The sequence below is a fragment of the Camelus bactrianus genome, chromosome 11 (assembly GCF_048773025.1).
Source record: "Camelus bactrianus isolate YW-2024 breed Bactrian camel chromosome 11, ASM4877302v1, whole genome shotgun sequence".
In the NCBI taxonomy this organism is placed as follows: Eukaryota; Metazoa; Chordata; class Mammalia; order Artiodactyla; family Camelidae; genus Camelus; species Camelus bactrianus.
This window is the reverse complement of record NC_133549.1, coordinates 60,254,724-60,282,675: the sequence shown is the minus strand read 5'-3', so window position 1 is coordinate 60,282,675 and position 27,952 is coordinate 60,254,724. Positions and strand designations below refer to the sequence as shown.

Sequence of the window (27,952 nt, the reverse complement as noted above, 5' to 3'; positions counted from 1 at the left end):
GAGACCTAGGCTGAGAGGATTTCTTTTGTATAGATCGCCATATGGACATGCTTGGGTCCCAGACCTGTTGCTTTAAGACGATCCCAAGGAAATGGCAAGGATCTGGGTTGGACATATTTACTGACATCTTCAGAGCACTGGTAGCCTCTTCTCTGCATGACTTTGGCTGTTGTTCGAAAGCTGTGAAATTCTCTGTCCCTTGAAAAACAGTCTTGCAAAGATAGTTCTCATGTTCTCACTGAAGAGGGCAACCTTTTGATGGTGACAAACCCTCAACTTGCTCTTCCAGTCATGCACACAACAAAATGAGTGGGTTCTTACTGGAAGAGCTCTGTTGTGTGGAGCTGCAGGAAACGGATACTTGTCCATAGTCAGAAATGGTCTGTTTGAGGCACTTTGGAAAAAAAACAGTCATACAAGTCTTGTTCAGAAAACTAAACTGTCCCCCGAAGTGTTGCTTCCAGTTCAGTAAATGATCAGATGGTCACAGGTTTGTAACTTCTACTGTAGCATTTCATGAGAAAAGACCACTTTTTAGACACAAATGCCTTTTTCCTGGTTGTCCTGGCCCCAGATGTGGCTTGTTCATCCTGTGGGGATTTTCCATCCATCTGTTGGTGCCAACGATAAGCCCACCATGCTTCATACCCACCAGTCTCTCTTTACTAGGTGAAGTGGTCTTTCCAGACCCACTGGAAGCAGCCAAGGCAGGACTGTAATCCAAGACTCAGAGAGGAGCTGGGTGTTGAATGCAGTCCCCAGGAGCTGAGTGCAGCATGACATTCATCCACACACCTCTGCAACCAACAGTGAAGGATGATCCTCGTCCCTGTGAAGATTCTGAATGGCAGCACGGGTGCAGATGGGGTGGAGCAGGGCACTTAGAAAACCCAGGCTTGGTTACTGTCCCTCCTAAGAAGGGCAAGTCAGTGAACATCAAATACGGAACAGACTCCGCTTCTCTTCAGTGTTGTGGGTCCTGGTATGCGTCCTGAGCTCCATCGAGAGAGATATTAGAGGTGCTGTTCGTTCAGATCAATGGTATGAGTTTTGTAAATCTCCCAGAGACATACTTTGGTGTTGACTCCAAATGAAATGAGGAGCTTCCCCCTGCTGGGCTCAGGTAGAGAACATGCCGAGGTAAACACATGATGTCAGCTGAGAGGTATGGGGCAAGGTGCCAACCCAGGACGTTGTCAGTACAAGCTCTGCTGAATGTTATGATCCTACAACCTTCTTGCTCCATTCTGCAGTATCTTGCAAACCACATCACAGGGAATAAGCTGTTCCTGCTGACATCCCTCAAGACCACAGAAGCTGAAGCCCTAGCTAGGCAGTTCAAGGGCAAAATGTCTAAATTACTAGAAAATGTCCTTCTTGGTATCCGTGTGGAGTCATGCGCAGAAGGTTAAAGGAACAGAACCAAAATAACTTTTTCTTAAAGAGATTTGTTTTTAGGCAGAGAAGACACATTTCTACTCGTTGATGTCTTTTTAACCCTTCCCAGTCTTGAAAGCGTGAAGAAATCCTAACCAAAAAGTCCCCAGAACTTCCTGATGAAACGGCCATCCTTGAAGGTAAGATTTATCAAATGTGAATGTCTAGGATTTACTTCTCTACACTGGGAGGAGAAGCGGAGTTCATGGCAGAAAAACAGTAGATTGTCAGCTCAGAACTGAAGTCACATTTTTCTTCATCAGAATCTCCCACATTCACCAGTAATGCTCCCATTTTCATAAGTTGAGCCCTTGGAACTGGAAACGTGGTGTCAGTTGAAATCCGGGCTTCAGTTTAGGCCCTAAAGGGGCTACTATTGTTTCTGGCACAGAAACGCAAACACCCCATAAACAGAACCATGGAAATATGATCCTAGTCCACAAAAGGAAAAAAAGATAAGCCTAAAAATACAAAGTGACACTTCACCCTTCTTAGTGCTAAATGCTTCAGGCATGCACTTTCAAGATTCCAAAAAATGCTTAGGCCAAACGGTCCCAGGTCCTGAAAAATAGTCTAGAATTTGGACTTTCATTCTGTACTAAGAGTGGTCTTGGAAAACATATAAATGTATATATTAGTATATGTATACCTGTAAGTACTGGGCTATGTATCTTTAATTTTACTCCAAGGTAAATCAGAGGTGACTTTGAAAAATAGAAAAACATAACTAAAGGGATTAATTCTAGCCATTTCTAATTTCATCCTCTGTTAATCTCTGAAACATATTTAGATGAACACATTCAGAAAGAGGATGGTTCAGCTGGTCTATTTTTGATACAAGCAGAGTAAACTATGTCATTGTGTCACCTACTATGAAATCGCAGCCTCAGTGACGTGGGCGCTTAATCATCTGTCCTTTACCCAGCAGGCCAGACTGGGAGGTGGGAAGTCTTTCTGTTGACTAATGAAAATGCCTCCACTGTCCCCTCCCCCCGCCACCAGGGGAGGGGAGGTGGCGGGAACTGACACAGCTAGAGAGCTGTGAATACCAAAGTCACGTTCTGAGTTGAAAACTGCCACTAAGACACAGGAGCAGAGAGACAGAGAGAAAAGGGAAAAATTAAAAGATGCAGCAAAACAAACACCGCAGAGCTGAATGACTGTACCTTGGCAACGGATTTGCCATCGGAATTGTTGTTGGGATCTTTACCACCACTGAATGAATCTCTTCTCTGTGGGCACGGTTTCTTTTTGCGTGGTCTGCCTTTAAGATTTGGCGCTGAAAACAAATGAAGAACAAATGAGATACATTTTTATTTGCATGGGTTTCCTTATTAAAAAGCAAATATCTTACTCCAGCGGCGCCCTCTAATTGTTCAGAGAAATATACATATCTATGTAGCCAAGCCTCCTTCCACGCTTCCCTCTCCCTGAAGGGGTGGCATCTAAGTAGACTCTACACTTCTGTACGTGTTTCCCAAAGCTCACCTATTACACAGAATGTGTCTAATTAGAATAAATAACATGAAGAAATAAATAAAGCCTTTAGCTTTAAAGGATGAGGATAAGGGAAATGCACTTCTCTATTGTTAGAAAAGAAATACTTTGGGCTGAAAGACAGCCCAGAGCCAGGCTCTGAGATCATTCTTTGTTTTTTGGTTTGTATCTTGTTGTTTCAGAAACCTAAGTTATATGCCAGGCCATTATGGTATCACTATGATGTAACGTTTGAAAACATCTCTCTTCAAAAGTTGAGACGTGAGCATTTCCCCAAATTATGATACAAATAAGTAAGAAGAAAACTATACAGAGAGAAATTCACGGTAACAATCTGAAAACATGTATTTACTAATAGTATTACAACCAGCATGTTTCAAATCTCAGCAAACTTGGCAGACACATTTAAGTCAGCATGCTTTCCTTTCCTTTTCAATATATATCTTTTATGGAGATCTCGAGGTTTATTTAAAATAACTTCCAAGGATCACACTGAATTGGAGTTAGGCTGATTCCTTGGAGATTATACTTTTTAAAAGCCAGAGACAAGACGCAAATGAAAGTTATATTTCATCTTGGATGCTAAGCTTGAATCCTTTTAAGATCCATACAGAAAGCAGGAGAGAAAAAAAAAAAAAAGGCTGCTGTTTATTGAGTGCTACGACTGTCCGGCATCAGCTTTCACATTTAACTCCATCAGTCACCCAAGTCAAGCAAAATTAAAACAAACCAACTAACCGACTAGCCTTTGAAGAATTCCAGACTAATGAATTACAACCTAAGCAATTTCACTAGGGGACCTTTCAAGGTACCCACACGTTTTATTACTTTAAGGTATGACTATAACCATCCAAAATCTGAACAACTCAAACCCTCTTAATTGTTAATCTCACTTATGTCACGCAGTTAACTAGTGGTTTTAGGATATTTAACATTGTACCCATTTCACAAACACAATTAATCCTACTAATCTGATTTTCTACTGTGGATAACAGTTTTGCTGTTGACAAAATGCAGTAAAGCCAGAGCTGCCTTTACAATCGGGCAAAAGTTGAGAAAAAGTGGCTTTGGGGTTCAGACTCCTCCTTCCCAAACCCGCTTTCCCCTTACTTCCCAAAAAACGTTTGTCTGAAAGTCCATCTAAGAAAGCCAGCCTGGAATTATCAAAGGTAAACAAACTCACAAACAAAAAATCAAGCAAAGAAAAAGCAGCGATTACCCATTCCAGTCGACAAACATCTGCCTGATGCTGTCTGCGCTCATGAAAGCTACAGCATGTGACTGCTTCCCGGCCACGTCCCTGGAGGGCTCGGCTTGACTTGGTGTGGACGTCAGCTTCCCTCTGAATGCGAACGAACAAGAGCTGCTGCGAGGCGCAGCGCTCTGCTTACAACTCCCCTCCCCCAGCAGCTCCATTACTCATGTAAACACACAGCAGTAACTAGCACGGGGTGTGTGGGATGAGCTCTGAGGACTTGGCTGGAGCTGCCAGACTGGCAGGGAGGGCTCGGCTCCCTCCACCTCCCCGTGCGGGCTTGGTGATTTCATCTGGCCAGTTTTTGGATCCTGACCTCCTGCTCCTCTGTCAGAGCCTGATGCCACCTTCCATGAACTGACACGGTCCTCTGCCTAGAGCCAGGGCGGGGACTATTTTGGTTTGAAGACTTGGTGTAGCACAGAAGTGTTTCCACAACTGACCTAAGTGCTAAGACCTTAATGACGGGCGGGAAGGCTGCCCTTTCATGTCCCTTATCAAAATAATAGCCGAGCACAAAGCTGACAGAAACAAACAGAACTTGGGCTCGGTCTGAGGCATTTCATTAAAGAAAACAAAACAATATCGCCTCTGTTCTAAGACTTGTTAGTGTGATCTTTCCTTCCTAACATTTTGGCAAAAAAGCATTTAAACCTAAAAGGCATTTATTTCCAGAAGAGCTTTCAAATCCCAAAGGCCTTTCAGATAGAGAGAACTTGCACTGAACAGGCTGCTTTAAATAAAGGCAAAGGTTCCGGGAACTGACAGTAAGTCATCCTCGAATCGGGTCTATTTTCTCCATTCTTCGAGCTGTTTTCAGAACCCAGCGAAGCACATGCCCTTCCCCAGCAAATTCTGAGAATTACAAATTTAGAACAGACTAGCACCTAATATTCTGATCACACAATCTTAAACTCTAAATGGCATTTGATCAAGAGAAAGAGCCTTTTGTTCCTAAGAAGGCAAGTACACTGATATTTTCAGGTATGGTTGGATAAATCCTACCAATCACTCAAGTCTCAAACTCAAATACCTCTTTTAGTCTCCCCTCTGAACTCCTTTTCTGACCTTCTCTTATGGGGGTTGTGGGTACCACTATATTATTTATACTTCAGCTGTGTCTTGTGCCTTATTATTATATTAAATTAGAGAGTCATTCAGGGCAGGACCATGTCAGATTCATCTCTCATCTGCCCCGGCATTCACCCAGGGGCAGCATTGCCTAATAGGAATTTGTTAAATCATCAAGTGACTAGTGGAAATAAAGATGCCCACATATACCTCTGTGGTGTCTTCAAGAGCTGGGCTCACCAACCTGTCCACGTGTATACCTGTCACACCGGGCACCTGGAAAACTGCATTCACCTTTCCTGCTCACCTGTGAGCTCTGCATACATACACCAATGACGAGTTTGCTATGGGAACTGAGATGGGAAACCTACAGCCTGTAATTCCTGCTTTCTGTTATTGTGTCTGGCATCTTCAGTGGGGCCATAGTTTTGTCCTACATGCAATGAACAAATGGCCTGAAGAATAGATGTTCAAAGCCTCGGGGCGGGGGAGGCGGGGACGGAGCGTGCAGTACCAGCGGGGAGCCCCCATAATACAACTGGAGATTTTTTGGATCCATGAGACCCCTGGTGAAGCTTTGCGATTGAAAGGCTGGCTTTTTGGGAGAGCAATATTCTGGTCCCCAGATTACATTTTTTTTTTCCTACATGGTCAAGAAAACATATCATTTGCTAGGCAGGTGAATGAAAACAAATGCTTGGTGGTGTGGTGGTGGTCAGGGCTCAGGTGGAAGCTCTGGTCTTTAACTCCTTTATGTAAGAAACAGCCCTCACCACCTCCCAGCTACCCTGGACCAACCAAAAGCTGCCTTCTCTTTGACAGCTAAGGACTGGTCTTTACTGAGAGAACCCAAATCCTAAAACTCTAGAGTTACACCAGCTCCAGTGCTTTAGATGAGACCATTCTTTACCAACAAAGTCATTCTTGGAAGCCAGCGGTACACCTACTGATAGCTTCACTGGTTCTAGTCAGTTCTACTTAAAAAAAAAAAAAAAAAGTGTGAAGCAATAAATGCATAGCTACTGTTATATGTGTATATAATCCACTGGTTTATATGGATTCTAATGGCCTGGTTCATTCACAGAGTTCAGTCAATGCTCTTTGCACAAACGGTTTCAGTATTATTCTTGAATAATAGTAATAGCTCATATGGAAGGAATGCCAGTCAGCCCTTTGCATACAATAACTCATTTAAAACTCAAAACAAGCCAACATGAATGCACAATTATTATGCCCATTTTACAGACCAGATAACTAAGCTAGAGATGAAATTCCTTGTCTTTGGTCATTCTACCAGTTACTAGTAGCAGAAGGATTCTACCCCAGGCAACTGGACTTTGTCCAGAGCCCCTGCTTTACGTAACTTCTCTCTAACACATAGACAGACACACTTACTCTGTCTCATAATGAGGTGTTTATATTATTAACTTGGGCTGGCTGTCACCAGGGAGCTTTCCCCAAATGAAAACACTCTCAAATACCACGTAGCAAAAGGGCACTGCTGCCTACTTCAGGCATCAAACAGCATCCTACAAACTTGACAGTGCACTGGGTGCCCATCAGTCCTGCTGCTGTAGCACGAGACGAGACTTCCACTAAAGTCACAGAGTTCTAAAAAACCTCCGAGTGCCATGTGCCATGGGTATTACCCCCTTTACAGTGGGCCACTGACTGACTCTTACGCTGAATCAGTGGAAGATCTCTGTGGTTTTTAAAAAATGTTTCCTCTCTGACTACCCATCTGTTCTTCTTACTCAGTGCCATGAAATTAACAAGTATTCACCATTGTGAGGTCACCTCTATTTCTATAGGTGTTAATCCCAGGAGAATCGGCTACACCAGTGCTCCAGGCTGCTCTGACATCTAAACCAAGTGTTTTGTTTTTTTCCTTTTTTTTTTTTTTTAACTCCTTCAAATATTAGTGAATTATAGTCTTTTTTTTTTAAGAGTGTATAGCAAAACTTTGGTTTTTTTCCTCTTAAACAGTCTAGAAGCTCAGAGTTGCAGGCATTCATTTATGTATTTATTTCACTGTGGGTTCCGACAAGTTACGTGTCAGGGCAGTGCAGGTGTGGGAAACTTTCATCTCAACCCCAGCTCTTGCAATAATAATAATAAAACAAAGGAAATGTAACCAGTTACTGGCAAAGTAAATTGCTTTTGGCTTAAATGTTCCTGTTTTTTTCTACTGTGTTCTTCCTGTCATGACCGTCTCTCTTTTTTTTATAACATTTATGCTCTTGGAAATACCATGAAGATAAACTGCTATAAAAGCTGGATTGACTCATCCGTTAACAACTCTTTCTTCTCGTTTTGGAGAGAGGATTTTGTTGCCAACGCAGCTACATATTCTCTCGAGAAATTCTCTGTGAGCTTCCACTTAGAGATAGGACTTGCTTGTTGGTAGGGACTGGAATTAGGGGAATGGAAAACCAGGCATCATTTTCCTAAGAGTTTGACCCCCCGGGTCAATGTCTAGAGGAAGCCGGCAGAGCATTAACTCATTTGATTTGCAAGTTGTGTGTGTGTGTGTTAAACACTAAATATAAGTCAGAAAAATAAACTCCACTGATGGAAGTATGAAGGACTGGCAAATACTATTCTATGTATAGTGTGTGTTACTGATAATACTTTGCATTTCTTTAATGCTTTTCCTCTGAGGATCTCAATTCTTTGGTACATTTTCTTTACAGACAGACAATAATCTTAAAATACTCTGGCAAGTTGCAGCATGGAGCACTGCTCTTTCTGGGGGAAAAAAAAAAGTACCCTAATTTAGTTATCATTTATTGTGTTCTATTTTCATTGTTTCCCTTTTGACTATTTAGAAACTTCCTCTTTCACTACAACAAAAATAGGATGAGTGTTTTTAAAGTTATTAACGTATGAGTAAAGGATTTAGAAACCGAGAATGGCAGAAGGCTTGATCAAAGCCACTCCTGAAATTTATGGGTGTAATAAAAGAAAGGCATTTCACAGATAATCTCTTACAGAATTTGAGTTTTCAAATACTTGGAAAAAAAGAAAAGAAAAACAGAAGCTCTCAGCTCTCCTTTTGGCTTTAACTTAAAGCCAACATTTTTACTTTTAAATTCATAAATGATTCCCTAAAATTTTTATTTTAAATCCACAGTTTTTATTCCATATACTCTGTACTCCACACCTAACAGAGTGGGGCCAGAAAACTGTAGCTTCTGGTACTCAGTGTCTGAAAACTGGCTGAATCTTTTCATGAATTCACAAAGCGTTAATTACATGTAGATTTAGGAACATTCAAGTTTACTTTTATTCTATTCTCCTATAAATAATTTTCCACACCCAACAGAAATGTTTGAGAAACCAGTGTGTTATCTGAGATATGAACACACCAGGAAATTAACAAGCACAATTCCATTTGGGGGGACTTTATAACTTAAATGATGCATTTAAAGCAATAGGCATGATTTAAAAAAAAAAAAAGCTACAAGAGTGTTATCATTTTCTGTAACTGTTCTGACAGTTCCCTTTTTAACATTATTTTTCTCAAATAAAGGCATTAAGAAGATGAGTCTTGAACTGAGGCTAGAGTTGTGAACTGAGACTAGAGCCAGCCTCAAATGCCCTCACTCTCAAATGCCACCAAGACCACACAGCCCGGAACAGGGACCCATGGGTGTGCCCAGGGGAGTGGTCACACTCTCCACTTTGTATGTCATGGCCCCGCTGAGTTTCCAAGTTTGCTTTAGCCCAAGCCATTATCTCAAGGTGGCTTGAAACACAATGCCTACAAACCACAATTTAGTATTTCCAATGAACTAGGTGCTGAAAGAATCCAGGTCCCCTCCTATTGCCTGTGAAAGGGTGAGCAGTTATGTTATTAGAAAGAGAGTGGGAAAAAAAAGAAGCCAGCTTTCTATGAGGTCCAGTTACTTTGACTCTTTGTCACTGAGATCCCCAAGAGTCACTAATGAGGTGGAATAAGTTCCTGCATTTGTCATACCTGGACTGTTCGGGCAGCTTAAGTCCAAAACAGCCTGGACTTCATTGACTGCTCAACAAACCATGTAAGTAAACACTTTTGTAATCCTTTCAAAACATGCCCTGTCTTACTCATTCTTTGTTTCATACTTGTGAATGCTGGAGCAATTGTTAATGCCTCTGATCAAAGTTTTAGTAATTTCATAGGCATGTGATTTGCATAGCTATTTCCTGACCCGCCTTCTCTCTGCCCTGGAGGTCTTCATTTCTCAGAAACACTTAAAAACACAGATTATTTTACTTCTCCCCCCCCCCCCCCATAAATGGAACTGGACTCGCTAGCTCATCTGTATTGCTAATTGGTTTGACAGCATGTGACTCCATGCATTCTTGCCATTTACACAGGCACACACCTCTTTCTGAGTCAGGTTTTACCAGCAGCAATGGGCAGATCTCTATCTTTATTTCCCCTCTGTATCTTGAGTGGGGAGACAAACTTAAATGACCAAATGTCATAAATGTATTATTCCAAAGGAATGCAAAAATATTCTAGAAGTCTGTAACAGGCTTGTCTAAAAGGGCACTGGCAAAGAAGAAATGGATGATAGCTGCTTTTCACTATCACCTGCAGAATAAGGGGGGAATCTGGGAGCTAAATCTAGGTGGAGAGTGAGGAGAGACTCTGGGTTTTCAGAGGAGTGACTCTCTGAGGAGAGAATTCTGAGAAAAGGGAAGGAGACTAAACTCAATGCCTCAAAGACCTTTCAAACTTTGGTCTGTGCTGGTGCCCACAGCGTTCTCCAGGGGGACTGTCCTCAGGTGAAAGGTCCCCTCTAGGGCCTGCTGAGGGGCTGGAAGTGGTGGCTCATAAATGCTTTGCAAGTGCTGATTCATCTTTGGGGCCACGACGTCTGTGTGCCGCGGCGTCAGGAGCCTATGGGAAGACCTTTGCCTTAGAATTCCAAGTATTGTGCAAAGAGCCATGAGGGCAGAGTGGATACCTGAGGACCTAGCTCTGTCCGAAGGTACGGGAGGCAGTACCCTCGCCGCTCATACTGCATGAGGGGTCTGATTTCCTCCCCTAGCTACCAAGTCTTGTCATGAGGTCACAAACCCAGCAAAACCAAAAATGGACTCTAAAATGCCACAGTGGCTCAAACTGCCACCTTCACATCTACCTGGCAACTCACTTCTCCTGCTACCCACTTCCCCCGATGCCAGGTACCAAGCCCCAGGCTTCTCGCTTAATGGGGAAGATCATGCTGGATGTTGAGGGGGGAAAAAAAGCATCAAAACTATTACAATTAGAATAAATGCGCTGTCTCGATGCTCACTATGTACTCTTAAGATTTTGACATCTCATGTTTCCATTTTTTGAACTATTCACTATACACAGATTTAGCTTTTCTTAGTATGATTATAATAAGAATAGACTATTAATTTAAGATACTTGCCTTTTTTTTTTTTTTAGGCTGTTTAAAGATCTGCTCTGGAAATAGCTTTTAAGGACATTTTGATTTCTATAATTTATGAAGTTTATGAAGATAGGACTGTTTAAACATAGAAAATTCATTTTTTGTCTCTTTCTTTTTGTTACAATCAATAAACCTGCTCATTCTAGTCCATGACATAGATTCTGTGATGTTACTACCGAACATGACAGCACAGAAGTGAAAGCTACATTTTGGTATTGAATAACCTTGCAAGGAGCAGTAAATATCAAATGTTTTTAAACTCATATATAAACAGAACATTCTTGTCCAGCCATTTCCCCAGGTTTGGAAATGAGATATTCCATTTTCAACATTGAGGATAATTGATTTGCTACATCTCTAAAGAAAACATTCCCGTCTTGGAAATAAGTAAACGAGACTGCATGAGTGCGTGCGTGCGTGCGTGCGTATTAACTTGGAGATATTTAACTTAGTACAGACTTGGACTAACATACTCTGAGTAACTTTTCGGTTTTTCAAACACATACACATAAGGAAAAGTAAAAAGTAAAAAGCCATCAAGTTACAGGTTCCCGATTCCTTAAAAAAAAAACAAAACTCAAAAGGAATTTGTGCTTAAAGGGGATTTTTCACCCTGTTTTTCTATCTTTCAGAAAGAGTGATTTAAGACATAGGATAGTCTCTTGCTTAAAAGTGAAAAGATGACTGTTCTTGTTTGAGACTTGGAGACATTCCTCTTTGCTCAGGTAAATTCCCCTTCGCCCCTTCCTCCTGCATGAGCTGCCAGTGCCATCTCAGCTTCACGTGTGTCAGGACAGACACGCGCCACAACACTGGAAAACAACTCTCAAAGCTCTACTGTGGTACCAGGGAACAGACAGATAGAGAAGTGTGTGTGTGCGCGCGCGCGTGTGCTGGAGCAGGATTGGGTAAGGGTCCAAAATGAGAAGGAAAAGTGGTCTGGGGTGTGTGTGGAGAGGCTGCTACAAGGTCCATAATGCCTGATGGTCTATTCAGTAAGGCCAGGTGATTATGACCCGGCAGGAAAAGCTAGAGGGCTCAGTTCACAGGGGGGAGTGTATCACACTGTGCAGAAACAGCAGACAGATACCCACAGAAATCCCAACGTAAACCTTAGGATAAACACAGAAAATACATGGGAGATGTTAGAACTTCTTCCCACTTATTTCAGTGAAGGAACGTTTCTATGACTGTTTAGAGCTGCTCTGTCCAATATGGCAACCACTAGCCACTTGAGGCTTCTGAGCACTTAAAATATGGCTAGTCCAAATCGAGATGAGCTGTAAGTGTCAGGTACACACTGGATTTCCAAGACAATACAAAAAATGTAAAATAGCTCATTAATGACATTTTATATAGGTTACTTGGTGGAATACTTTGGATATACTACATTCAATTAAATGTTATTAAAATTGTTTCTTTCAACCTTTTAAAATATGGTTACTAGAAAATTTTAAGTTACACGTGGCTTGTATTATCTTTCTCTTGGGTGATGGCAGTTTAGTCAGCAGTTTAAGGTTATGAATATATAGATACATCCTTGGGAATGTGTGTTAAAAAGCAGATAGACCAGGATTAACACCTGAAGCTAAAATAATCAGCAAAAATCATGATTCTAAGTTTCAATACAATTAAGAATTTTATTCACTGTCACGCAGAGTAGTCACGTATAGATCTTAAGTATCTGAAACTTGTGCCAAACCTGAGGTGTTGCCTTTGTAAAATTCAAATCTGGTAATCACTGACTCAGAGTAACTAAATGCCCGGATGAAGATGTTATTTTGTCACTTCCTTAACTAAGATGTCAAAGCAAAATTTAAGCTCTGACAACAGACTTGGAGAGTGGTGAGGGGCAGGAGGGAAAATGAGAAAGAGAGCTGTCCAATTTTTTATTTTATTTATTATTCTCTCCTGCTACCAGCATGGGCTAGGCATAAGGTAAGCCATTTGCCAGCTGAATAAGAGAAAATAGCTTTTGAGTGATTGAGGCTTGATGGAAAGGAGATGCTTCTAAACCACAAACTGTTGACTAAGTTCATGGTCTGGATGTGTTTTCCTTTTTGGAGATTTCATCTGCAAGTTAGTAGAGAGGTGGGATACAGTCAGGCCCAAAGGCAAGGGCATGGCCTTTGTGGCTTTGCCAGGGTGCTTCAAGTCCCACAGTTTTGTATGACACAAAGTGAGACTGTTCATAGAAGACAGGCGCTCCGGGAGGCCCAGAAAAATTGACAGAACCAAAAGGTTTGAACTCTAGGGGACAGGAGAGGAGACACATTCTTTCCTGAATCATTCTTAGCACCAGAAAGACCAGTGGGCATCATTCTGACAAGATGGCTGCTCATTGGGAGGATGAGACATGGGTCCAAGTGAGCAAATAACTTGTCACAGTAGCTGAAATCGAAGCCCTTCCCTCCACCCCCTCACCTTTTGATTCCTGTGGCGGCAGCAGCACAGAAACATAACTAGATATTAATGTCTCTCCAAAACAACATGCTACTCAAAGGGCTACACATCCACCTGGATTCTCTGATGAGACCACCTTTACCCCCCTTTTAGGGTTCCCATTGTAAAAATAAGAGAACAGCAAACGGTAGCAGTGGAAATAAGCTTAGGAAATTTTCTTAGAAGGCAAGAGTTGCTATAGCATTTAAGGCAGTAACATGCAGAGAGATTAAAACCAAAATCCCTGCCACGTCAACAGAACGTGCAATGAATATTACACATTCTCTTGTATAATACTTATAACAATAATTTTTATGAAATTATTTGGCGGGTCCACCCTATATCCAGTGGAGCAGTGTGCACACCTCTGGTATGTTTCTGATATCTAACTATAGCAGTGTTTGTCTTTGTCTTCCAAACTCTTTTATAGCACATGGTATGCATATTTCAGCATCCAACATTATTAACTCATGACCAACTGTCAGTTGATGGTTATCTAACACATGGGGTCTCCGTAAAAGGGATCCTTATTTGGGCAAAAGCTCGTCTGCACCAGTCTGTCTATATTTTCCCTCAGAAGAACTTTATTTGGATTATTATTCGCTGTTAGTGGAAACTCAGAGGCTACATGTGTGACAATTGGAAGGCAGAGAAATAAATCCTTAGCAAGTTAAAACAGTTAGCTGATACTAAAACCATTTCAAGCTTTGTTCGCTGAAAGTAAACTCTCGGTTGCCCTCTTGTGGTCAATCTATGTGATGTGGTGGGAAGACCATAAAACCCCAGAAACCTAACAAGAGAGTTTAATCAAATACAGGTAAGAACATTCATCCTTGACAGAAACAGTCACAAATCACTACCTTATGTTGCTTTATGTGTTTTAGAATGTACATTTAGCAGCCCTCCTAGGTGGAGGAGGATAAGGGGTGTTGGGGGGATGGGGCTTGTACTATGGAAATTAGAACTTTGTCTTTCTGGAATACAATGATTTCACTGTATTTACAACCGTAACTGTTATATATGTGGCAAATTGAAATGTATGAAATTTAGAACCTGAAAAAAAATCATACCCACATTTTAAAAGTTTCTTCATAGCCAAAAATAGACTGATGTTCCAACTGTTTTGGAATTATAGGAACCAAGGAAAGAAGTCTGAATAATTCCCTAATATGGAAGAAAACCATTTTTTTCTTTTTAAATAAGGAACAATTTATTTGTTTCTGACAATAGGCCACATATGGATACTCTGAATTTATAGAATCAAGTATAGGTGCAGAATTTATCCACAGCCTCCAAAAATAAAATTTTATAAAAATCTGAACTCCAGATTTAATAATCAGTTACCCAATTTGGTATTTAATTTTAATTTGTAAAAACACCATTTAAATAGAATTTCTGCTGTAGGCCTTTCAACAATTTCCTGCCTAACAGGCCCATCCCCAAAAAGCAAACAAACCTGGTATTAAAACAGACTGAGCGGCTTAAGAAAAAGCTGGGGGCAAAGTACATGAGAACATAAACTATTTTTCATCTTATTACCAGTAAATGTACCATTTTCCTTTTATGTGTCTTCTCTTCAGCTAAAAGCCGCTCCTTCAACCAGTATTAACAAAAATGCTCTGTATTTTTAATGATTTTAGTTGCAGATTAATCTAAACTTGGCTTTTCTACTCACACGTGGAAGTTCAGTGTTGCAACAACAGTTGTTTGGTTTTGTCTTTGAATTAGCAAAGTTCTTCAAGTAATTTTACTATAAAATTAAACAGCTGTGAGTTCTTTAGCAAACATGATGATTCTTGTTCTCCTTTGTACTATTGTGCAAGCTGAAATACCCTTTCTTTCATGTCTTTTTATTCCAAAATGAATTCCCTAGTTAGCCTTGTTTAGCTTTAAAAAAAAATATAATGAAGAAGGGGGGCTGTGTTTGCTGACCTCTGAAATTCATCAGCATTTAAGCACAGGGTTTACACAAGGTGCGTACTCAAAAGGGCTTTTGTGTAATTCCTATTATGGAATGAAAAATGATATTCTGCCCCAGTATAATGCCAACACTTGTGTACAACAAAGCCATCTGCAAATATTTCTGTGGAAGGAGGAATCTTATACCTATTTTGCAGATGAGAAAACTGAAACATCAACAAATGGTGAGGGAGCAAGAAACGAAGACATTCACAGAGGCTGGAATTAAATTTAGAATTTGACTCTTAGCCCGGGACTCTAGCCACGTGAGGGCTCTGACTCCTTGGAATCAACAGAGGAGCAATTTTAAAACATTCTTTTGACATTATTAACCACAGCCTCAGGGCCTGGGGAAGAGGGTGTGGGGGCGGGGCCTGGAAACAATACGGAGCTGCTAGGTGACAGCCTCTTGCGACACTGCTAATGAAATGGATTCTTTGATCCACACCACCATATATTCTAGGAATATTCAGAGGCTTGGCGATTCCCTTTGTATCCTAAAAAATTAAAACCTAGATTTAAGTGCTAGTGTAGATGGCCTCCCAAAATCTGGAGCCAGAGAATAATGACATGAGGTGAAATGCAGAAAGTGATTCATGGTTATTCTGCTGGATTTGGAACCAAAGATCACTGCTAGTATCTGGCGAGTCCACAGATGTGACGATGGTAGGATTCTTCATTTGAAGAATTTATAGAATGATGAAATTCCAGAGCTTGAGGAGAAACCTTAGACGTCATCTAGTCCAAGCCCTCATTCCACACATCAGGACAGGGAGGCCCAGAGAGTTTGCCAATCTCCCAAAGTCACACAGCTCAAGGCAGAGCTGTGACAGACACTAGCGTCTGCTGGCTGCAAGGGATCAGCTGCAGTGCCTTGGCAGCAGATGGCTTTTCAGTGGGCCCCGACACCTCCTCTTGGGTCTCTGCAAGGCAAGTACTGTCATCCCAAGACCCACGTAACTAGAACACACTTTCCAAGGAACTGCAATTAATAAAGTCAAATGGGAGCTGACAAGGACATTCCCGCTGTGTTCAAATGCCAAAACACACAACTGAGAAAGCTCACTTGGAGTGCACGGACTGTGGGTCCTTCTGGCAGGATTTCTGTGCACCACACTCCCAGCTGTTTGCTCAGACCCAAATAGGAGGGACTAAGAGGAAAGTACTCGCGAAGCCATCAAGGCAATACTCTGGCGTTTGGCGTCAGTGCCTGCCATCTGCTTGCTTTTGCTGGGCTGGGCTGGGCCGAAGACCTAAGGGGCCTCCTCTTGTGAGGAAAGGCTTTGGGAATTCAAGACCTCTGGGAGACATGGACCACTACCTACCTTGCTTTGGAGCACCCTGGTTACCTTCCAATAGTAACAGATGCCTTTGAGGTCCTCATGTGGCTCCTCCACACCTGTGTGCCCGAGTTCCTGGACTTCCTCTGACAACAACACCCTTCCTTTTTCTCCTCTGTCCCTCCTGCCCCATCCTGTCCTCCTAGACTTGCATTGGGTATTGTATTCCCTAAAAAGCTTCCTTATTCTCCCATATCTCCAGCTGGGGGAGGAACCCTTTCTCTGCAACTTCTGTATCAAGTACGCATCTACTCTAGCACCTATCAACTTGTATTGAAACCATCTATGGGTCTCTCTCCCTCACTAGCCTCTGAAGAGATGATGTGTGTCTTGGTCACTATAGCATTGTCATAGTAGATGCTCAATAGACATTTACGGAATAAAGGACTCTCTGTATCATATTTTGAAAGCAGTGTCTGGTACTTAATCAGAGTGTAGTAATGTTGATTAAATTGCACTGACTGCTGATCCCACTGGAGAAAAGAAATACCTCTGAGAGGGCAAGGTGGCTGGGCTGTCCTTGGTGGTTCACCTTCCTGTCTGCAGCACCTTCCCTTGGTCACAACTCCCATTAATAAGGGGGGAAAATGTACACCCACATTTTAATTTCCACTCTGTAACTCTGAGACCCAGCTATTGTTAACTACTTAAACGCTCAACAGAGATCTGCCTTGCTTGTGAATCTATATAGTGCCAAGAACCTCCACAACCACGGCACGATGCTGGCTCTACTAGAGAATCCTCAACAGAGCAGAGACAGCAACACCTAAGAGAAACAAAGTTCCCTGGGGAAGATGGCAGACTCTGCAAAGAATTACTTCTTAAGAAACCCCCTCCCTACAAAGCTGCCTACAAAAATGTTCCTGCAGATGAAAGTCTGGGCAAATCTATAATGTAGAGATTAAATTTAAATTTCAATAAAGATTTTTAACAAAATCAATAAAATAGGGGATTGATCTGCAGTTAAAAGTTCCCAGTAATGGGATAGCCTAGAAATTTCATAAATAATGCTTTTATCTTGATTGCAAAATAATCCCCTGCCACAAAAACAAGGCAAATCAAGGTAGGAAATTGTTCAGCGGGAATTAAAATGTCACACTTTACACGGAATAAAGCATTGCAATCACCAGGGAAACACACATTGCAAATGTGTTAACACAAAATTACATACATCACTTAATTATATAAGCGCATAGCTCCTGAGTAACCCATTAGCTAAACATGTCGGGTTGCGGTTGAATATATACATGCAATATTTTTAGCACAGAGGGGATGTAACTATGTCAGGCCTGGCACCATAAAGCTTGAGATGGCAAGTGCTATTAAACTGAGATGCAATCATGTTGAAAAGGCAACATTAACAAACAGCAGACAATTGAGAAGAAAATACAGTGAGCTTGTGTTCTACTACATGTGCTTCCAAAACCTTATATAACTATTCATTGTCTATTTCATCTGGCTTGCATCCCAGGTTTGTTCTATGCTATACTAATTTTATAATAATAAACTGCTACACCAGTTTTATGAAATCACACATGCAGAGAGGTTGCAGATGACATTACATCTGATTATCTTTGCCAGCAAAGAACACCGTTCTGAAATTAAACACAGCCTCATTCAAAATCATCCACTTTGTTTAAAACGTCCCTTGGAGTTTGTTTCTGAAAAAAGATACATCTTTCATCTCTAAAATGCTGGTGAAGTTGGTAAAACTGCTGCTGGATACCCAAGTTTCATAAGGAAGTAAAGAAGGCAAAGAGGCTTTGAGAGCAGGTAGCTCCTCATAAACTTCACAAACCAAGCGACCATATGACCCTGGGGGGCAAATCCCCCTCTCTCTCTGGGGTCGAATTAGCCCATTTATCAAAAGGGATTATATCCCTATTTTGAAAGATTATGACTGAGAAAGACTGAATGAAATATAAAACGACACGTGACTAGCACAGTATTTGGTATCCAGGAGACACTAAAAAGGCAGATGTCATTATTATTACGCACAGACCCATGGAAGTAATATATCACTTCAAGCATTTCAAAAGACCAGTAGCTCTCTCCTGGGAACACCTGAATCCTCAGCATAGAGTACAGGTAAGCACCTTATAGAACCCAAGAAGAAAGAGTAAGTGTACTGGAAGCTGCAAGATCACTTGACATCTGGTATACCTCCTTGGAGACTGACTGTTGTCTACTCTGGCAGAGCCTTCCAACATGGAGGCAATAACTGGAGGTTGTTAAAAGAGGAGAACATGTCTTGGTGCTAACTGATTCTACGTTCTGGGCTACATTAACTCTCAAAACAAAAATGAAGAAAGGAAACTGCCACAGTAAAGTGTTGCTTAAATAGGACCAAAAATTTTAGAGGAGGCAGGGAACTATACCAAGTATCTTCATTCTCTAAAGTGATGGCTAAACATTTCTGAGCCCCCTCAGGCTCATCTGAATTTCCTATGTCTTGGACTCACCATACAGAGGCCTCTGCACATTGTAGGATCTCTATAAGTAGACAAAAAATTGACTGGAATTAAATATGGTACACCAAGAAGGAAAGCAACCTATTGTTTGTAGGAGTTCCCGTACAAATTATGGGAAGGGTGAAGCCCACAAAGAGTCCAGGGCTTTTCCTCTGGAATTTTCACTAGAACATTCCTATTAATCAAATCTCACTTTAAACAAGCCACAACATGGCAAAAGAGAAGAGTGAGTTCTACTGAAATAGAAGTTAGGGGAGGTCACTAAGAAGGAAAAAAAGTCATTTAAGAAAAAAGCATTAAAGGTTCTGATTTCTTACTGGCCAAACTAAGTCCTGGTTTTGCTTCTAACATCTAATATTTGTTGATTCAATAAACACTTGTGGAGTCGCCATCATATGCCTGACCCTATGCTAGTCCAGCTGAGGATAAAACAGAGAAGACAGCACAGTACTTGTCTTTAAGGCATTCACACAGTCATTAAACTTGAATGAGTCCCCTCACTCACCAGGTCTCAGTTCCCTCATCTATATTACAGGAGGGGTTCATTAAACAAGACTAGTTCGTGGACCTCCTGCCTGGTACCTAGTTTATTTAGTTTGCAGACTTTAAAAAAAAAGTATTTATCATGAGATTTTCACATAAAAATTGGTATGTCTGACTTTTCTTAAAGAGGTAAGAGGTCACAATAAAAGACTGGCGCTGAAAAGCAGCTGCTCCTTTAGACAGAGTATGGGTATGTATTGCTTCCTGATTTCTTATAGGCCCCACTGGCCCTTCTCCCTTTAGGTTCTCTGCTGACACCGCTGGGCACCTGAGTCTGTGACCTCTGATCTGGAAGGTCCCTTAGGTTCTTTTCATTTTGAATAAGGTATGACTATGAGAGCCAACCACTAGTATAAATCAGCAACCTGAAGAGAGAGGTTAATTCCTGGATTAACCCAAGTTCTTTACCTAGTGGTCTCAGTCCAAAGAGATTCCAAAGTGGGTTACCAGAGGAGGTGTTATAATCCTTCTTAAGCATTTTCCAAAACCCCATTATCTACACATCCATTTGGAATTAGGTAGGAGGCAGTCCTGCCTGAAGGCAAAGAGGCAAATCAAGCTACACTTAGAGGTCTCTCTTATATCTTACATTTTCCCTCTTTGCAAGTGTCCAAGGTGAACAGGGTATTTCAGTGGGTCTCCAAGGATGCCAGATCAGATCTTGTTACTCTTAAAGATGCCTGGCCTGATTCCTGGCAGACCTGTTTTGAAACTGGTATCAGAAACCTGGTCATCTCAGCTGCAACTCAAACTGTATTTGCTCTTCATTCATTTTTAGACCCTTTGCACTCCCAAAATGCTTCTTGATGGTTGCTAGGCAACTTTTGTTGAATACATGCAAGAGGCATTAATTGTGTGAACATCTTTGAAAACAGGGGAAAAAATTGTTTAAAACTGAGGACATGGCCATACCTAAAATAAAATATTTCCTCCCTAGGCAGCCGTCCAGAATAGGGACACTGCAGGCTGCTGGCTTTTGTTATGTCGGTGGGGTGTAAGAAGATTCACCTCAAATCACTCACCTACACCTGTCTCTTCTACTGTCCCTCGTCAGCTTCCCACTCAAATATGTAAGTAGCCTCATCTTAAAACAAAGTCCCACTCACAGGCTAACTGGGACTTGTCTTACTAAATACCTTCTTCTTTTCCTGTTGTGTGGTTCCTCACTGACCACATTTTTCCTGACGTATATTTCATACTTGCATATCCTCAGGGCAGGACAACTTGTGGCTGGTCAATTATTACATCGAGCTTTAGAACGCACTAAACTTATCATAGAGCCATCTTCTCTTTCTCTGACCCAAATGGAAACAGCAGGAACTTTTCTATTTTCCACATCAAAGACTAAGCTTTCTGCTTATGCCAAATGCTCTGTGCCTCTTACCAGTAAACGTAAATTTCACTTCATAGTGTGTTTTCCTTGCTTTTTTGTGACATCCTAATGTTATGATCAAACTACAGATGCATGGACTTCTATAAATTGGGTCAAATATCTAAACTAAACAAGGGTAGAACTTGCGGCAAGGTGATCTCCTTCTCTTGTTAGATACTACTATCTATCGGGGTGGAGTCCTAAGGGCAGACTAGGCTAATTACATCCTCCTTCCACTATATGGTTCACATGGGCAACTAGTTTCATCCTCTGTGAAAATGGAGAAAATAATTTAGAGCTTAGAAGAGGGCCTGGCACATAGTAAAGAGCATAGAAGCACTATTATAATTATTATTATTTCTGGGTCTTAGATCCTACAATTGTTTTTCCACTACTTCTTGGCTGTATATTCTCATTTTGGTTAATTCCAATCAAAGATTATATCTTCTCTATGAAATAAATTTAGAAAAATACTCAGAATAGACTTAAGCAGAAAGAAAAAAAGAGGTTCTTACACAGGTAAAAAAATATATATATACATTAAATATATTAATAAGATTCTAAACTCTCAAGTTGGCTCCTGAGAAGCCACAGAGATGAGTGAGGGCACGGTGCACCTGAAACTGAGAGTGGTCTGCGTGGTGCCCTGGGGTGGTGGGAGGGGAGAGAGGGGATAAAAGTGGAGGCAAGAACACTGTGGCTCTGGACTATTCTGGACAGATAAATTGAGGCCTCTCTGTGCAGCTACTGTCACCTCAAACTGCCCCACGAACAGGTCTGGAGAGCAGAAGGAGGCTAGCAGCTCTCCCTTGACTAAGGCGAGGTGTGATACATGTTGCAAATCTCTAACAAGTGTTTTATGCCAGGCACTGTGCTGAGAGCAAAACGTGCAGCGCTGCACTCAATCCTCAGATACAGTCGGCCCTCCCTATCCGCGTGCTTCTGCATCCTTGGATTCACCCAACCACAGATCAAAAAAAAAAAAGAAAAAAGAATAAGAAAAAAATCCAGAAAATTCCAAAAAAGAAAAGTTGAATTTGCCAACTGCCAGCAACTATTTACATAACATTCACATCGTATTCACAGCTATTTACATAGCGTTTACATTGTATTAGGCATTATAAGTAATCTAGAGATGATTTAAAGTGTATGTGTGACGCAAAGGTTATGTGCAAATACTACACCATTTTATATAGGGGGCTTGAGCATCTCTGGATTTTGGTCTCAGAGGAAGTCCTGGAACCAATCCCCCATGGGTACTGAGGGATGATTATAATATCCCCTCGAGGTGTGTAGCATCATTACTGCCAATTTAAAAATGAGAAAACTGATGCTTAGAGAAGTTAAGTAATTGCCTAGGAGCACAAAAGTGGTGAGTAATGGTGAGTGGAGACTGAGACCCAGACTCCTGTGTCTTCAGAGTTCATCTTCTCAGTGTTGTGCTACCTTCCTTTATGGAGCAGCTGACTCAAAGACCCTACCAGGGAGTAGATTTTGTTCCCTGAGATGAGGGCCAAGGAGCAGAGAGGCTGTCCAGCAGAATGCAGTGACAACTGGCACACCCCTCATATGCGAGTGCTTATTCAGTACTATAAACTACTGTTTTTGTGCTTATGTAACTCTTTCCAACTGAGAGAGAAACAAGCCTGACAAGAACAAGAACAAGCTCGTTCATTCCTCTCCTTGTCCCACACAGCATTAAAGGAAACCCTTCTCTTGCCTAGCTAAGGTAAATATAATATCAGAATTAAGAACTATTTTCAACAAATATTTCTTGGGCACCAGTTAGCCTTATGAGGGTCACCAAAGAATCAATAGACAGGATTCTTGCTCTCTAGGGAATCAGAATTGAGTTCATTTGCTGGGAGTCAGAATTGAAACACCCTTTCAACATATGCTGGTTACCTAGGATATGTAGGCTACATACTGAGGATACAGTGGTCTCCAAGATATCCCTTGGCCTTATTCTCACAAAGCTGAGGTTCTGTCATGGAGAATAGCGAGATACAGTAAGTTGGGGGTGGGGTAGATGTCATCAACGAGCAAAAGTAGAAACTCTGGGAAGATCACGGTGGTGCTGAACTCATGGAGCCATCAGGGACCCAGCTGAAGTGATGTTCAAGCTGAGATCTGCAGGATGGAGGAAGTCAGCCAGTTTGAGGAGTGAGCCGATGATGAGAGGGCTTCTTTTCCGGGAAGGACAGAGCAGAAGTTTAGAATCAAGGGAGAGAAAAGCGAGGTCAAGAAGCTGAAAACAGTCCCACACAGTGGGGCTGTATAGAGCACAAGGGAAGGACCATTATCCTCTTACCAGTATCCATGAGACCACACATCACTGTGATAAAGACCTTCTCTGCTGTAGAGCCAGAGCCACACAGATGGATTCAAAGGAGGTTGGTGCAGGACTTGTGGCATGAAGGGGCTTGATGGATAGGCAGGATAGGAGAGACAGAGGGAGGAAGAGAGGAAACAGTTTCCTTCCTTGCTCTTTCATTCTGTATTAAGGACACAGCAGGAGACTAAGCTGGCTGCCCATCCTGCCCATCCTGCCAAGAGCCTCCTTACTCCAGTTCCCTGTCTCTGTGGCCCAACTCTACATTTGTACATGTCATCCTCGGTGATAAAGGGCTCACAATTACTCCTTTCATTCCCACCAGCCCATGTTCAGCTCCTTCTGCAGGCTGACGATGCCTGTTTTAGTATGTGATTCTTTGTTTATTCATTTCCAGCTAGCAAACAAATTTTTAATTAGCCTGCTCTTTATTAAGGACATGGAGCAGGTTATTAACTAACTAACATCTTTGGGTCTTTAAAAAGAGTGAAAAAGACATAATCAATCTGTGTGTGATGTTTAGGGGTTTAATTGGTATTAGTCAACATCTTTAGAACAAATCTCATCAAGTTCCATTTTTAAGCCCTGACTCAAATGACAATCCCACAAGCCAGAAGGGAAGAGTGGGATTAATATATTAGTCACTTGTAAAACTTGCCAGTCCCTCAGTTACATTAGTTCCAGTAAAATACTCAAGGGAATAATTAAACTTAAAAAAAAAAAATAATAAGTATTTTCCTGTCTACTGAATCTGAGGATTCACTTAGCTCTATTACAGTACTTAAATAATGGTTCGAGTGTCTGTTTAATTGAAGGGGGCCCCCACTAGCATGTGGGTACCTCAAAGGTTAGCACTGTGTTGTGTTTCATTATTGGACTGGTCGCCCAGCCTTACACAGGACTACCTACATACAATTACCTAAGTGGTTACCAACACATGTCGGTTGGACATATGGATAATTGAACAAACCAACTTTCTTCACCCCAAGTATCTGCCAGTACATTACTGAGAAATGGCGGGGATCAAAAGAACCACATGAGCTCCCCATGAGATGGGGGAGAAGGCCTTTAGGTCACCCCATTTGGCAGCCCTGCCCTGGCCAGTTCTGTATGGTTCTGTTTCTTGAAACAGGGATTGGGTATAATTACTCAGCATGAGTCTGACTTGGAAAAGCCACTTGGGATGTGGACCCAAGTGAAGGGGACGAAAAGGAGGTAAATGAGTGGTGTCACCACCCTATTAGAAAGCTAGCCCTTTCAAAGTTACTCAGATAGTTCTTTATTATCCATTCTGAGGCACAAGTCTGAATGTGCAACACCAGGGTCTTTGGTGTATCTTCACCACATACAAACACGTCTTGAGCATCCACTTAATGAGAGCCATTTTGGAATATATTTATCAAAATACTTCAGAAATCCTTCCAATTTGCCAGAGTTCAAAATGCAAATATGCTTTTCCTTTGTTTCAATTCCACTGTCCCTAGGTCAGCCTATTGGAATGACCTGCTTGATTATACATATAAAACTTGAAGGGTTTATATTAATATAGACACGACAATATGATTAGTTCTACCTATACTTCTCAACATGCAGTAGCTTAATCAAGAGTGATTTGTATTTTTTGTATGTTTTTCTAACTACACCTCTGTTGTAATATGTAGCAGCTACTGCAGGAAGTACACAAGCAAACATGGGTCATCTAGCTAATTTCAAGGCAACAGATGTCAACCGTGGCTACAGTAGCGAGAGCACAACTTCAGTACAAACATCCAAGCTTATTATAGGGAAATGTACAATGCATAAAGGCAGACAGACAAATTCAGATGATCTTCCCAAAAAGCCATTAGAAATGCCCCAAATCTTCCCCACTCAAAACTCTGTTTAAAGATACCCATGTCAATCTGCTCAAAATAATGTCACTAAATTCCGTGGCCAAGATAAAGAGGTTCCTTTACTGTAAGATTTGTTGCAGCAGAAATAAGGCACAAATGAATCACAAAGATAAGAACTGTGTGGAAAACACTGTGATAGATGACACATCTCGTTAAATATAATTTTCTGTGATCGGTTACTGTATTGCCCTGTTTAATTGATTTATATACACGTTAGGAAGCTTTTTACTGTTCACAATGTAAGATTATACTTTATAATTGAGTACATAGTTGATTAATTACAATGTTTATGGTCATTTCAATTAAAAGCTGGATATCAGGCCCATGGTCAGAAACCTACCCTCCCCACCTTTAAAACATTGCTTCTACAAATAATGTTCTATGAAAATGAATTATACTTAACGTGCAAGACTTTGCTTTACAGCACTGTTTCCAGTAGGGTGTTTATATATAGTAACCTGGAGGATCTCTTTTCTTGGGATAATTGTCTATTTTTAAGTATCTTTGGTACAGGGTCATTCTCAGTATTTTGAAAGTTCTTTCCAAACAATTTCAGAACAAGAAAAGAGTATCACTAGAGATGATAACTTGCATGCAGTGGGAACTCATTCACTATCTATCCATGAAAACTTTGTATTTTCTTCAATTCAGTGGTTTTGTAGTTTTTGTTCTCTTTAAGAAGAACAATGAGAAGTTAATCTCTCTCTTTAAAGGAAAAAAAAATCAGAAAACATAATTTTGTAAGATCTCCTTCAAAGGAATTTCTTTTCTACCTTCTTATCTCTTCAAAGCTGCTTAAGATATGGTAGTCAATATCAATCAGGAAACATTTGACCCAAAGAGATAAAGTCCGGAGGTATGATCGTTTGATGAATGCTTTGCCCTTATCAGCTTGTAATTGCTATTATAAACTCAACAGAAAGGCTCCCTTCCACTCTCTTTTCTGAAATAAGCCTCAAAGTAAAAGGAGTGGTGGTGTCAGGCACTGAGCATGTGTGGTAGCCACTGGCTACCACAGTCAGCAAGTGTTACATTAGGCAAAATTAAGTCTCTGAAAGTCTACATTTTATAGCCTATGATGCATTTTCACATACATTATTTCATTTAATCTAGACAGCAATCTTTTTGTGCTTGTAGCTCTTATCATGGCCTGTACTGCTCTGTGTGCATGCGTGTGTGTGACTATATGTATTTGCTTACTATTCATATCCTTAGACTTCAAGGGGACAGGGGACATATGTCTGTTTAATTCATTAAGTTTGACTCGAGGTCTAACGCGATGTCTAGTACATAATCAGTTCTCCCAAAATATATTTGTTGAATTGATGAATGGTAACCTTAACAGAAAGAAGCATGAATGGATGGTGGAATAGGCAACTCTGTAGTTAGGGGATTATCATCTCATTTTAAAGCTAAGGAAACTGAGGCTTGAACGTGAAGCTGCTTTTATACATAGGGGCAGACACTTACATATCTTTGTGTGGATGTTGCTAAGGAGTCTCTTATCTTTATCCAAGACACAAAAGAGGGGAAGCAGGAGAGGACACACCACCAGCTCCATCTTTGTGTGACCTTGATCGTAACTACTATTGCTGTTATTTTAAAACTGCCATACCATAATTACAGTGCTAAAAGTCTTCTGTACATTATCTTGGCCAATCCTTAGGACAACCTGGAAAACAGGTGTTATTCTCGATACAAGATGAGAAAACTCGGTGAAGTTACCTAAATTAACAAACCACAACAGAATGAACAAGAAAACAGACCAAGCATTATGAAAACCCAGGGGTAAATTTCTTAAATATTTATTATCTTTCACCCAAAGGTGAGTAGACAACAATTGTGAAGTGATGACTTCATTTTAAGGGCCACAGAAGCATCCTATCACCAGAATGCAAGAGTAAAAGCAGTGGCTGAACCACGTACTGGTTTATTACAGACTCTTCCATTAACACATTTTATCCCCCAAGTTCCAATAACGCTGTTTCTGTATCTGTGATAATGGGCACATGTTATTTCCCTTCATCCACTCAAAGGCCTCTTGGAGGAAGAAGGAGACTCACATTTGCCAGCTAAATGCTACTGTAACAATTTAGAAGGGATGTGGGGCACTGGCGTGAAAAATTACCCATAAAGCCCTCAGAGTCTCCAACCAAAGGTTTCATCTCTGTGAAATTAGTGGCTTTGTATTCTGTGGACTATTTCACCCATAATTCCACCAGTCCCACTAGGCTGTAGATACCAGCTGCTCTGACTACCTCCCCTTAGAGGTGACACATAAAAGTTTCATCGGGTCCAAAGCTATTGTCAACACAAGTGTGCCAAACACCATGAACATCCCTAAGCCTTGTCTACTTCCCTCCAAGTTAAAGACCTTCCAAGAAGCTGCCCTGACCACCCTAGCCATAATCAATATCTTTTTTCAAGTGCATGTAGTCTTCATAACACAGCTAGCACCTTACTCTTCTAGGCACTATTTGTTTTATGAATCAATTCAGATATATTTACTTACTCTCCCTAACAGGCTGCATTCTCCAGTGTGCCTAGGGCACACAGTTCAGGGCAGAACAGCTGCCACTCAATAAATATTTGTGGCTTGACTGGGAGATCACACGTAACCCTCTTAACTTGTCCCAAAGTACCACTTTTATTAATTTTACTTTATCACTTGATTACTATCACATCTCACTGTCTGTCCTGTTAAGTCATAGCTATCTTATCCTTCTTTCCCTCTCTCCCCACCCCCTTGTTCTGAATAAGGGTCTGTTGTCTCTGACTTGATGATCTGCTGTAAATCCCTAGACTCTTCCCCCTTCAAATCAAACTTAAATTGACCAGTTCCTAAAGCTCTTCAGTATTTCATTTCTGATATAAAAATATGCCTCAGAATGTGGCAATGACCTGCCCAT

At 41.1% G+C, this 27,952-nt stretch overlaps 1 protein-coding gene across 2 annotated transcripts in view; it reads right to left on the bottom strand.

Moving 5' to 3' along the window:
• The window catches only part of ARID5B (AT-rich interaction domain 5B), a 173,426-nt gene that overhangs the window by 40,748 nt on the left and 104,726 nt on the right, over window positions 1–27,952 (bottom strand). The window contains exons 1-2 of one of the 2 annotated variants that reach the window (XM_010957935.3): window positions 4,154–4,546; window positions 2,604–2,716 (exon numbers count right to left, since the gene is read on the bottom strand). In XM_010957935.3, coding sequence (XP_010956237.1) covers window positions 2,604–2,716; window positions 4,154–4,157 — 117 coding nt within the window. In that variant the 5' untranslated portion in view covers window positions 4,158–4,546. Of the gene's footprint in view, window positions 1–2,603; window positions 2,717–4,153; window positions 4,547–27,952 lie in introns of those variants that run through there. The other variant, XM_010957934.3, reaches the window with a different exon arrangement.